At 34.3% G+C, this 14,249-nt stretch overlaps 1 protein-coding gene across 1 annotated transcript in view; it reads left to right on the top strand.

Moving 5' to 3' along the window:
* Window positions 1–14,219, top strand: part of LOC104458202 (sodium channel protein type 2 subunit alpha-like) — a gene marked incomplete at its 3' end in the record, with an annotated part of 48,364 nt that extends 34,145 nt beyond the window's left edge. Inside the window, exons 17-21 of the mRNA XM_010081328.1 lie at window positions 4,581–4,701; window positions 5,649–5,803; window positions 6,790–6,963; window positions 9,102–9,224; window positions 13,938–14,219. Of these exons, the coding sequence (XP_010079630.1) occupies window positions 4,581–4,701; window positions 5,649–5,803; window positions 6,790–6,963; window positions 9,102–9,224; window positions 13,938–14,219 (855 nt within the window). The remainder of the gene's footprint in view (window positions 1–4,580; window positions 4,702–5,648; window positions 5,804–6,789; window positions 6,964–9,101; window positions 9,225–13,937) is intronic.
* Between the last annotated feature and the right edge of the window lie 30 nt (window positions 14,220–14,249).

Genomic DNA, 14,249 nt, shown 5'->3' with positions numbered 1-14,249 from the left:
AGAGCCTTTCAAACTAGCTTCCAGTGGGAGTGCTTTTGCAAATATTTCTACTGCTACTTATGGTGCTTTTGCTTTCATCTGACATTCTTGCAAATATTTTCATCCATCAAATGCTCATAAGTAAGTAGATGAAAGGAACTGTGAATAGCAATAAAGTAGAGAGTGGACTATAATTTAGGGATCCTGGTTTTTGTACTATTTGCAAACAATAATCATCACAGAATTGTTTTGCTTTGATTTACAAAGAACTTTTTCTGAACTGGTAGAGTTATTATGCCTGACTGCATAAGCACTCGAAAGAGTGACATCCAGATTCCACTTAATTACACCAGTGGAACTACAGTGATATTTACCACTTGGTCGATTCTATAGGTGATACAGCTGTATTGAAAAAGACTGGCTAAGTTTGAATATAATATTGCCATTTATATAACAAAAAATTTCATTTTCATACTGACAGCCACACAGCACTGAGAAAATAAAAACGATAGAATTTCCATTATTTAACATTTTCACAGGTATTTGGGAGGAAAGGAAATTAAAAGCAAAACCAAAATGGTGGTTTCTCTCGGTGCCATCTTCCTGCTTAAGTCTGTTCTGCTCTTTGCTCCTTCAGTCCCTTAAATTATGATTTCAACAGCTATTAGCGGCATCCTGGCCAATCATGAAATTTCAGGCTTTGTTAAAAATGTTAAACTAAGAGCTGTTCAGCTACTCTCAGATAATCATCTGGGAAACACAGAAAGAAAGAAATGTTAGAAAGTCAAAGTGTCCTGGCTGTAAGTGAAGCAGAATTGTATGAATCTATGAGATGTTGTCGAGGTTCAGAAAGTAATTATGTTAAAAACTTCCTGACCTAATCTTGGCTGCTGCTTTTTGCAATGCTGCTGATAGGAAAGCTGCTTTCCACTTTCAGTTTCTATCTTGAAAGCTAAAATAAACTATCTATCTCATACTGTACTGTATTGCTGACTAAAGCATGACTGGCAATGCTGTTAGTAGATGTGATGTAAAAGATATATAAATCTCTATGATAATTAGTATATTCCTGCTTTAGAACCGTGTAAGTACTTTCATCCCCTTATTGTCTTCTGTGAAAAGGAGATGGAGTATGTACATTCTGATGTTTTGAAAAGTAGATTTCTCTGAGAATAATTTCCTTAGCATACTATTCAGAAAAAATCTAGCATCATAACTCAAAGAGTGTCTAATACTTGACCCTGATAAATCTCTTATAATTTGGGTGACTGAACACTTTTGAAATGTAGATCCGTGAGATGAAAAGGGCTTAAAAAGGACTTACTATTATTTCAAAGATAACGTTTGGGTTTGATGCTTATCTTGTTTCTACAGGTTCATTTTTTTTTTTTTTAAAGCTGTATACATGTGAAGTATATAGCATTGCCTAAATCCAGTTGTTGTAATGCTGGTGAGCAGAGAATAATTTATCAGGTACAAAGGTAACTTTGCAATAAATTAAGGTAAAGAACTGGGACATACGCTACATACCTACAATATCAGGGTCTGCAATTAGAGGTAGTCTAGCTATCCAGGTGGATTCCATACGTGCAAACACTGGTAAGTCACACTAAGTGGTAGAAAAATTCTTCCTATGTATTAAAGCATATGGACAAAACATAATCCGCAATAACATGGTCTGTTCCCAAGTGATTTTATATTGAATGCATAAAAATCAGTACAACATCCCTAGGTCACTTGCTTTATACCAGAACAGAAGTTTGCTGTGCAAATATGTGATTGCTACTGAAAAGTTTTCCTAGCATACTGAACTGAATTGTTTGGTAAAATCTGAAGATGTTGCATCATAAAACCTTCCTAGCTCTTTGTCATGACTACTAAATTTTATAAATATTATATAGAATGCCATTCAATAAACTCAATGTTACAAATAACAAAGAAACAAATGAGAAAGAAGTAATTATTTCTGTTTAAATTTTAATTTTTTTTCTTCCCCAAATTATATTGAATTATTTATTGAATAATTTTTATTATATACTTCCTCATGTATTGATCAGGTTGGAGCTGAATTCAGGTATAAAAGAACAGCATGCTAAGGAAATACTCTCTTACATCAACAACAGAAGAGTAACTGAATTCTCAGTGGGATTAAGGCATTTAGCTGTTGTGTTTCAAGTATCAGCTTCTGTTTATTCAATTTAGCATTTTTCTGTTTAGCTTAACTCCTGTGGTTATTATTACAACTCTTTAAAATAAGCATACCAGATTTTCAGTGAGAAGAGACTTGTAAGATACAACTCACCATATATACTGCCCCACATAAATGAAGATAGCTTTCTGATGTTATTGATAATTGACTGTTCTACTGCATATTTTTCTACCTTTTCTACCTGATCTTTTTGATCTCTCCTTATAGCAGATATCTCTAATTTTCTGTCTTGAGTTAACGATTACTCATATGCAATTTTAGTAATAGGAATTCATTACCCCTTCTAAAAATTAAAATGCGCTAATTAAACTAACTGCGTAATATCTGAGTTACTTCTTCATTTTCCTGTAAAAGAATGGACAGTAGGTCTTTCAAACTTACGGTTTAACCAGTTCATAATTTTTGTTTGCTCTGCTACTACTACAGCATTCTGCTAGAAATGCTGTCCAGATCGGAATGATGCAAGCAACATTTTGAGAAAACTCTACATAATACAGATAGTCACTTCTCAGTTTAAAAATTATTTACTGTATTGTATTAATAAATGTTAATTTTTAACACCCTATAGAAATTCCTTTGGAATGTACCTTGCACTTTACAGTATATCTGGCCTTTCCTTAAACTGATGATTGACTTCCACTGGTGTTTAAATACTGTGGTCCTTACATGAGGACTACAGTATTTAGCCCATACTTTCCAGTTTCTCTATTTTAGAGGCAATATTCCACAATGACCAAACTGCCGTGCGTTATCTATAATGGGACTATACTGCAATGGGAAATTTGTAAATAATAATCTGCAGAAAAGCGTGCATCCATGTCTGTGTACATTGGACCTAACCTTGTAGATGCTAAAGCTTGTGCACAAACATGAGACATGAATATGTAAGCTGTGATTTTCAAAGAAACATAAAGGAAATGGGTGTGCAGACATCACTGAAATTACATGCATAATACACCCTACAATAAATGTTTCCATTTGTTTGGTCTTCCTCTAAAATGTGGGCTATAATGTACCATGGTATACAGAAATCAAAGTTAAGCCTATGTCAAAATCACAACACAATATATTGTCAGTGTGACTTGATAAAATCAGAGTGGGGGAGAAAGAAGTTAATGTTTTTGTTTGAAGAACATACTTAATATTGACTGCAATGTAAAATTCCATTTTATGGTACTTTCTATATTCACATACTAATATTGTTTAAATTTCCATTACAAAAAACTGTCTAGAATTTGGAACTTCTCAAACATGTTTTAAAGGAATAATGCCTCTAACTTAAGTTTTCAGTATCAGCAAAGATATATCTTTAATGTTACCATGGGCCATCTCTCTGTCTAATATTAATTCCATATAGAATGTATTCTAAATCTGCTTACATCATTCCCTTTATAAAATAAGCTACGTATCAGTGCAGCCATTTTACTGATGTTATACTCCACATAGTGATAACATTAGAAGAGTCATAGAATGCTGTGGTCAAACTACTTTTACTTATTATAGTACTCATATTTGTCTGTTGCCAACAAAATGTGATGATGTGAAAGAATTGTTTTGAAAATTTGGATTATATTGTCAGTGTGATTCATTGGTGCAGTATTGTTTTATAACAGTATTGTTTTAAAAGCATTTTTTTTCACTTTAGTCCTTCAAAAAGATTTTTTTGGCTTTTATAGTGATTGGACATGTATGTGTACTGTACCAAAGTAATAAGTAGTTTCAAAATGCACAATAAATTCAGAAAATGCATTGGCAAGTGAGAATGCAAAATATCAGCTACTGCTCTTAAAGTAATGTGCTGCTCTTTTGGAAATAAAGAGACTTTAACTATCCTATAGAACTGATAACATGTGTTTTCATGTCAATGATAATGAAAAGTTTATTTTCAAACTTTTTAGATTTTACAGAGTTGATAGAATAACATTTACCTGAGACATGAAAATACATCTGTGCAGCTTGCTGTCGGTTTGGTCATGATGTTGGAAAATTATTTGTATTAATACATGCTGTTTGAAGTGTAATGTAAAATGCAGCCACATGATTGGAATAATTAAATGGTACAAAGTGTGGAAGACACCCACTCCTAACTTACTAAAATTTCATTTCAGAATTCTTATGTGTGGCTCAGAATAGTGGTCTAATAATTTCAGCAATTCCTTGTATGAAAATATCAAAATATTTTCAATAGGGAAAATGCACATGATGTAGTTTCTAATCTTGTGACCTCACCTGTAGTAGAGCAATTTGGCATTATAGATTGTAGATAATAAATTATTTTAATGTTGGAGCACGGAGTACATGCAAAATATTTTGGGATGCATTTCAAACATGAACATCTACTCAAAATAAATAAAATATGAAAAAAAATAATCAAGTGGGGTTTCATTCACAGAAATTAAATGCATCCAGTTCATCAGAAGGCAGCACAGTTGATGTCGGAGTACCTCCAGAAGGGGAGCAGCCAGAAGCAGAACCTGAAGAAGCTCTGGAGCCAGAGGCTTGTTTTACAGAAGGTAGGTGAAGCAAAATATATGCAAGGTGATTAGACCAAACTGTGTTGATTTGGGCTGGATTATTGATTTTTAGTAAAAATAGAAGCAGCTTTGTGATTGTAGTTGTATTTTCTCTTTGTATTAGTAACTCCTTCAGAGGTACTGCCATAGGTGTACTATTTTCTCTTGCTCTCTCTCTTTCAAAGGTATTGTAAGAGTTACAAAGCTTTAACTTCAAATCATAGAATGGTTTGGGTTGGAAGGGACCTTAAAGATCATCTAGATCCACCTTCTCTGCCATGGGCAGGGACATCTTCCACTAGCCCAGGTTGCTCAAAGCCCCATCCAGCCTGGCCTTGAACACCTGCAGGGATGAAGCATCCACAACTTCTCTGGGCAAAATGTTCCAGTGCGTCACCACCCTCACAGTGAAAAATTTCTTCCTAATATCTAATCTAAATCTACCCTCTTTCAGCCTAAAACCATTACCCCTCATCCTATTACTACATTCCCTAATCAAGAGTGCCTCCCCATCTCTCCTGTAGCCCCCTTTAAGTACTGGAAGGCTGCCCTAAGGTTTCCCTGGAGCCTTCTCTTCTCTAGGCTAAAACAACCCCAACTCTCTCTGTCCTGGTACAGGAGGTCCTCCAGCCCCCTGACCATCTTCATGGCCCTCCTCTGGACCTGCTCCCACAGGTCCATGTCTTTCCTGTGCTGAGGACTCCAGAGCTGGATGCAGTACTCCAGGTGGGGTCTCACAAGAATGGAGTAGAGGGGCAGAATCACCTCCCTCGACCTGCTGGTCGCACTTCTTTTGATGACTGAAACAAAAATCCTCAAATAGGAGATACTTATGTACAAGCATCTATTGCAGTAGTACTGAAATAAGTCAAATGAATTCTGTTCATTATGATTCCTAATAAACATTTACCTTGTTCTGACATCTCAAAATGTATTATCACACTTAGGCTGTGTGCGGAGATTCAAATGCTGTCAAGTCAGTGTAGAAGATGGGAAAGGGAAAATCTGGTGGAATCTTAGGAAAACCTGCTATAAGATTGTTGAACACAACTGGTTTGAGACCTTCATTGTCTTCATGATTCTCCTCAGCAGCGGTGCTCTGGTAAATTCAGTGTGAAACTATTATGTCTATTTTAAGCAGCAAGCATTTAGAATTATATTTAATTATATAGCTGCAGGTAGTATATCAGAATTTAATATCCAATTCATAAATGTTCTAGTGACAACATATATGAAAAAGCACTTGGCATGTATTGTAAGATATATATGAGTTTGCTCACAGGCTGTGAAACAAACAGTTTGGGAAGTTCAAAATGTAGTGTTAATGGAAATAAGAACTTAGTTGTATCAGCCTGGTATTCACATGTCTTCATTTTTATAATAATAGCTTTTTTTGTCTTATACACATTTAAAATAAACTGCAGCTTAGCTATGAACTTAGCAACAGCAACTTGAATTGTCAGACTGAGATGTAAGGTGGTAACGTGATTCTATCAGGTATTTTACCAGATTCATGTTAGATTAGGTACACTGAGTAAGTAATCAGTTCCGCATGGCAGGAGCAAAATATAGTGTGCTTGCCACACCTGGGTCAATACACAGTGATTCACTGTCAATGTAGACATTTTCTTTTGAAAATAACATTATTAATCTTTGTTCAGGATTGCTTTGTGAGTTAGTGTGTATAGTTTGGTTTCAATTATTAGTTCCTCAAAAATTCTGTATCACAGAGTCATTATTAAATCCCTCACATAATTTTTATATAAAGTTGTAGCTACCACAAAGGAAGTCCTTATGTCAATAAGCCATTACTGTCCATGGAAATGAACAAAAATGAGATTTGGTGAATCGTATTACAGCAAGTTTCATGGACCACTCTTCAGTTCAGATGAAAGCTGAATATTGTGTTTGGAGCCAGCTTTATGAGCAGACTACAGTATGGAGTGAAAGCAAAAGTTGTGCTTGAGGGAAGGATATATGCCTTATCATCACATACATCTTTCCAATTCAAATTCTTTCTTGGCTACTATATACCACACTGCAAATTGTGAAGACATTTAATTATATCATAAAAAATCTTTTTCACAGGCATTTGAAGATATATACATAGAGCAACGTAAAACTATCAAGACCATGCTGGAATATGCTGACAAAGTTTTTACTTATATCTTCATTCTGGAAATGCTTTTAAAATGGGTGGCTTACGGCTTTCAAACCTATTTCACTAATGCGTGGTGCTGGCTGGACTTCCTGATTGTTGATGTATGTATGCTTTTTCATGTCCTGTACGACAGGCTCTAAAAATCAGAATATTATGTTTTCAGGATAATCTTTCTGTTCTATGGAAATTCTATTTTAAAACTGTTGCTGTGATATCATTTATAATTCTGTTCAGAAAAGAAAAAATATTCATATATATTTATTACTCTAGAGATGTTTTGTTGATATTTGCTAGTTTTGTTAAGTTATAATGCTTTATTATAATGATGCTTTTTACTATTTTTTTTTTCACTGTGTGGAAAGGATGCTGTTTATCCTCTTCAGTTTTTGCTACATATGGAATTTTAATATTTCAAAGCAATTTACTGAAAGGTTTCTAACATTCTAATCAATTACTGTAAGTGTTCTGTCACTTACTCTGTGTAATATAAAAGCAAAAGACTGCTATGAACTCTCAGTTCCATTGTACTATTCAGTACTCTTGCACTTTTCACTGCATCACATGGGCCACCTTAAAGAGACACTTGCGGAACTGTAGATGAGCTCACTTTGAATGGGTTCTCAAATTATTTTCAAAAGGCTGCACCACCAAGCAGCAGATACACATTCTCTGAAGGAGACCTACTGAGAAGTGCATTGTAATTTCAGGTCTACATGTTCAACAATGTATGCACAGTACTGGGTAGAATAAATGGGAGTCTACAGATCTTTAATCATATAGCAGATGTTAATTTCCCTTCCATCCCCCATAGCCTGACTACATCTGTCTGTGCTAATAGGGCATCTCTCAGCTCCATGCATGTAATCCCATAGAATGAAAGGTAAGAATGTGTCTTGAATCACTTGTTCGCTGATTCCGAAATGCAGCAGAATTCTCTTTGCTATGTATCTCCCTAAAGCTACAATGACATGATAGACCATGAAGTCTTTACTATAAAGAGTTTGGAAAACATTATAACTTTTAAATCCATAACAGCATTGCAGAACCTATGACAAAACATGACAATATGCACACTTAGTATTCCATGGTTGAGTCTGTACCCTTGTGAAACATTTATTGGCTCAATCATCAGATATGTAAATTACCATGACGAGTAGGCAGAGACCCTGTGGACAATATTTTACACTGTCATTATGTGTTTATTGCATTTATCAACAAATGTTTAATTCTTATTTGATAATCTGTGGTTTAGTTACTTCTGTAAACCTTAAAAATAATTTTTTTTCATGGCAACGTTACCCTGGCACAATTTTTTTGCATGGAAAAAGGTAATCTCTGAAGCATTTTTTTGTTAATCTTCGTTCAGAGGACTGAGGTAACAAAGCAAAAAGATGTGTTTGGAAATGAAAGAATTAAGAGAGCACAGAAAGGATGGAAGAGAAGGACATTAAATGGAGGGAAATACAAAATGGTTTGGGTTTTTTTTCTTTACTAGGGCCACTCCTTCCCAATGGTTTACTATAAATACATTTCTAAGGATTATTGATGAAAGATAATTGTATTATTTATTTTACAGCTATTCTAGTTTATTTACTCATCTGCCTGCAGACCAGACCAGCATTATGCAAGCCAGAATTCATGAAGTGGTTAAAGGAGTCACAGGGAATGTAATGAAGTGTGGATATGCCTAACAATGAAGCATCTACCATTGTCTAACAAACAGTTGGTTATCAGTCTTGATTAGTCTGGTTAAATTTGAACAGCACTGGTAGCTATGGCTGTTGAATAAGATTTTCTGAACGCTAGAAAGTTCTAGTTGACCAAAGGCCAGGCCTAGATCTGGTTTTTGAGAGTTTTTACATTCTCATCAAGTTCTGAAGATATCATGGGAAGTCCTGATCTAAATTGACCATTCCAATTCACCCAGCTTTTGGGAGTTTTATTTTTGCATGTAACTTCATTTTTCTTTAAATACCACCAAATGTTGACTTGCTTATGTTAATTTAGAAGGTATTTTTATACCATTCTACCAACATGATTTCATCAACAGGTACCTAGAATATACTTCTAATCTATTTGTCTGACTTGAAAGATCTTTCTGCATTACAGAGGGATTCCTGGAGAAACAGGTCCAGCCTTGAATCTTCTTGAGAAGTTCAGGGCATACATCATTCCCACAATATGTATTAAAAGGATATACAGGATGAATGAGCAATATTGCCTTTCTGTTTTTGTGTAGGTCTCTTTGGTTAGCTTAACAGCTAATGCCTTGGGCTACTCAGAACTTGGTGCGATTAAATCCCTTAGGACACTAAGAGCTTTGAGACCTCTAAGAGCCTTGTCGCGATTTGAAGGGATGAGGGTAAGACAACATGAAAGAATCTGAAATAACGCATGCATACACAGAAATAATGCATGCAGAATAATCAACGAGAAATCCATGCAGAAATGCTACACTATCATCCTATATATTTTACATTTATCACTAACATATAAGCAAAAGGCTTCATCTGCTTATATGAATTCATGTGGTATGCACACATTGTTACACTTATTTAGCCTCCTTGGCCTTTCACCCTATTTCATATTTTCCTGGAGGGCCCAAGGATTTATCAGCTGCATGGATCTATTCAATGTTACTACAAAACTGAAAACTGAATTTATCCCAGACAAATAAATCCTGCTATAGTCAGAACAGTTTTAAGAAAACAATACTTCCTCATAAAAGTGTGTGCACACAGGTATATGCACATGTGTATTTCATACCAGTATAGAATATCATGTGTAGTCTATCAAATATCTTTTAACCTACTATTCTGTAAATATTAATTGGGAATTCCTGTTACAATTTAAAAGTTTTGTATTAACTCCCATGTTAGTAGGTAAATTGGCAGTGTTAAAATACCTTCTCTCTTTCAGATTAGGATTATTGCATTCTATTTAAAACAACTTTTCTAGTATATCAAAGATAGAGCTGGTTTTATGATTTCTGGCCTAAATTGGTTGCTTACTGCTTTCCATATTGATTGAAAAATGTAGCACTAAGCAGCCTGAAAATGCATTAGAATACTTTTTCTGACAGAGCTGGGTATATTTGAGGAGTTACTGTCCCCAGCTGTTTTTTATCACCGTATCAGTTACCACAGCTGAGACTCTCAGCTGCCCAACTGAGCTCTCTCCATCTATTCCAGTGTAAAGTCAGACTTACTAGTTCAGATCACTTCTTTAGTGCACTGAAATGGACAAAGACCTTATGTATTCTGCTATGATGTGAAAGCTCTAGAAATGTTTCTCTTAGGGGCAGTACTCAAGAACTGGTGATGGCAGACATTTCTAGCTCCAGCCACAAGAAGGTGTCTGACTTACACCTTCAGGGTCCATCTGTCTGCCTTGGACATATTGCCATAGATCTAATCAGCAGATGCACCTGAGCTGAAACCCTGTTGCTGTAATTAAAAGGGATCCTTGTGTGAGCTCCCTACTGCAATCACTGATCTTTGGCACCCCAGGTTATAAGCTGACTAGCAAATGTATAAGTCAACGACAAATTGGTGAGCTTCTGAAGAAAATGTGAATGCTATATGTGTGTGGAAAGTAAAAGACTTCAGACAAAAAGGAAACAGGCTTTGATGAAAGGTTATAAATTTAAAGAGAAATTACCACTTCCTTGCCTCCAACAAATTCCTGGAACTGTGCTGAAGCGTCTTTGAGAATTTGGGATGTTTATATCAGATAAATAGGCCTAAATAATCTCAATAGTGTCTTGCTAAAAAACACATTAGCTGTTGTTTTTTTTATGGGAATGATTTGCAAAAAAAACTGAATACAAAATATTACAAATTTTATGTGCACAGTAAATTGATTAAGTGGCAATTTAATGTGGCAAGGAAAAAAACAGTCACTTTGTCATGAAGGTTTATGGGTAATTTTCAATCCCATAACTTCCATGTTGGTGTAAACTTTACCTACTGATGTAATCCTGATCTGCTAACTGTACCTCTTTGTAAAATACCCAGAGAAGGAGGAGATTTAAGACTTTAGCAAAAGATATAATAAAAAGTAGTGGATGAAGTTAGTCAGACTAGAAATGTGACCTATATTTTTATTAGTTAGGCAATTAATCATTGACATTTTCCTACCGATATAATGAATTTTTACTTATTTAAAGTAATTAATTTCAGGCTTAATGTCTTTAAAAATACAGTAGCTCAAGTTGGTAAAGAAATACACGGACATTCAAGATGTCTGTTCATAACATGTTAAACACCAATGAAATTACAATCTATAAACTGAAAATACGACAATATAGCATGGTGCACATATTTGCATAGGCACTTAAAATTACTTCCAGTGACCATTATACTTCCTATATACAAGCAAGAAGTTCTGTTCTACACATCTATAATTTTTAATCCGCCATACTATTCTTTAGGATCAAGATGTGTGCCTGCCCAAACTACTAATTAATAGAAAACATTGCAGCTATGGAAGACATGATGTTCCCCTGCATCTTCCCATCACTACTATTGCTAGGGGAAATACACTTTAATTTACACCTGGGACTTCAGGAAAGTAGCCTGTGGGAGTATAATTAATCTGTCTATGCTCCGTCCCAAGCAGTTTCACTCACTGATATGTGGTGCTAGGTACATACTACCTTTTATTTAACCAGTAAAGAAATATTTTAATGTCTTCCTAATGTTTTCCCTATTTTCCCTTGCTGTCAGGCCTTTCTCTCTTTTCTCACACCCCTACTACCAATGGAAGCTAGGAGGTGTCTGGATCAGTGTTTTCAGTGATGCTCAACAGCATGTTTTGAGTGTCTTCAAATGATTCATATTACAAGCTGGTCTTGCTGTAGCTTCAGGACTCAGACTAAAGCCAGAGAAAGTAGGTCAGCTGGAGAAATCCAGCAATTAAAGAAAGAATAACACGACTGGACCTGCAGCTATAGCAGAAAGAGGAACAGCATTCTTGGGTGTAATAAGACTGAAAGCTCGAGGACAAATATTTTCACTTCATTAACTATCCCTTTATATCTCAATAATTATTCCTGACAGGTGATATTATTACATTTAAGAAATATACTTATATTTTTAAGTAGAAGAATTGAGATAACTTTAAATTAAAAAGTAAAAATAATAACTAATATATGTTTACAAAATATTCCTGAATTGGGAAAAAATTATGTCACCATTTAATATTCCAGTCAAACTTATTGGTGAGTTCATAAATTTCCAATTTAAACTAATACTGCATTATTATTAAACTTAATTTGTTTAGGTCAAACTACTCCTCACGGCCTTCCACAGTCATGGCATTGACAAAGCTGAGAGTATAGGTCTGTAAACATAAGATAGCACCGTTGAAATACTCAGAAGAGATGTATCCATTAGTCAGGGAATCCTCTCTGCCTGGCTGATGGGTGTTAAGATGTTATCTTATTTTTGCTTATTGATTTATAATAGGTATTGCTAAGGAGATTTTTAGTATAAGTAAGAAACTATTTTGATTTTTTTTCTAATTTCCCATTAGAAATAAACATTTATTAAAATGTGATTTAAAATATATGGCAAAACAAAGCATGGAAGATTTGGACTTCATCCACCGTCCTGTGCTTTTATAGGTTCATGGAATAATTTACATTGAAAGGAACCTTATTTGGTCCAGTTCCTAAATTTAACATAACAACAATTTCCCTCAAATAGAATCCGATAGGGTCACTAATATTTTCCAAAGTATGTGTCACTCCAAAGAGGTATTGTTTTGGCATGAATGGAGCCCTGAGTAAAACAAGCATTTCTCTTTTCCTTCATCACCTACTCTAACGTTCGAAGATTTTATTTTCTATTCTGTAAAATGGCAAGGAATAAAAGATGATCTACTTAGATAATTAATTTTACAAGTAATTTATTCTATAGAACCTATTAATTGTAGATATAAATATTATGCCAAAATATTTTACAAGCTTAAGCTACATATTTGTTTCAAATAGAAACAAATAACATAGTGTGCTAGAGGATTGTTATAGTACATCATATAAACCAAATGAATTATAAATAACCTCATCTGTGTAATATCTAATGTCCTGCATTTTTCAGACAAAATCTTCATTAGGTTCTAAGGATCTGATTCGGTTGTTTTCATAAAATTGGCAGTGGTGCTCCATAGTTATTAGCTTTTATATTGTTTATTTACAGATTTAAAATAGGAGTTAACTAATTTAGCAGTTCATCAATTTCATTGTTAAGTAAATCATTTTCATTCATAATGGACCTACTTTCTCACTGATTTTATTTTCTTTACTCTTATTTTTATTCTGGCATGTTTTTAATCATCATTCATCATCATACATGAACTCATGTTCATATTTTTTTTTTTCCTGAAGCCTGATTTTTCCCAAAATTCATTTGGAATTAAATTAAGTCTCTTCCTTCTTCAAGTCTTATCTGCCACTTGCCTGGACACTACCAGCTTTTCTGTGTTCAGATACTCAGCTGGTTTCCTCATTTGAACGTGTCTGCTTTTGTGATTTTATATATAACCATTCAAATTAACATGTATACATCCTTGAGTTTTCTTTTATTTAAAATAAATCTTAAAATTACTGTCAATTAAAAATGTTCTCAGTAATATTGATTTGGACTATTTATCCAGTAAATGTATAATAGTAAAAAAATTTGTTGTGATTGATGCAATATCAGTCATTAGAGATATTATGGATATGGTTTTGCAGACATACATTAGGAAAATATTCTAAAAATAATTAGTAAATTATAATTTTTTTGTTTTTTGGGGTTTTTTTTAATTCATTTTACCTGTTTGTTCTTCTTTTTCCCATTCTTTAAAGCTACCATTTGCTACTGTTTGTATGTTTTTCCATCTAATTATGTTGACAGTTTATCTTTACTCTGTACTGCTTTTCTTACTTGTTACTCTCAACAATTTAAAAAGTGTAACACTGATATTAGAATTAAAATAGAGTGTTACATTTCAGAAAGGCTGATGAAGCATTTTTAAGATACTAATGCCTGTGTTCTTACCCTATGTGTCTTCGGTTTCATTTGTACTCTAGGTGGTTGTGAATGCCCTCTTAGGAGCAATTCCATCCATAATGAATGTGCTTCTTGTTTGCCTTATATTCTGGCTGATCTTCAGTATCATGGGAGTAAATCTATTTGCTGGAAAATTTTACTACTGTGTTAACACTACAACTGATGAGAGGTTTGATATCAGCCAAATCAACAACTATAGTCAATGTGAGGAGCTCATAAAAAACAATGAAACTGCCCGATGGAAGAACGTGAAGGTGAACTTTGACAATGTAGGCCTTGGTTATCTTTCTCTGCTTCAAGTGGTAAGTCACCAATCCTTAATTTCTGTTTCT

The sequence above is a fragment of the Pterocles gutturalis genome, unplaced genomic scaffold (genome assembly GCF_000699245.1).
Source record: "Pterocles gutturalis isolate BGI_N339 unplaced genomic scaffold, ASM69924v1 scaffold19624, whole genome shotgun sequence".
NCBI lineage: Eukaryota > Metazoa > Chordata > Aves > Pterocliformes > Pteroclidae > Pterocles > Pterocles gutturalis.
The sequence above is the reverse complement of the archived record's forward strand: the minus strand, read 5'-3'. Positions and strand labels throughout refer to the sequence as shown.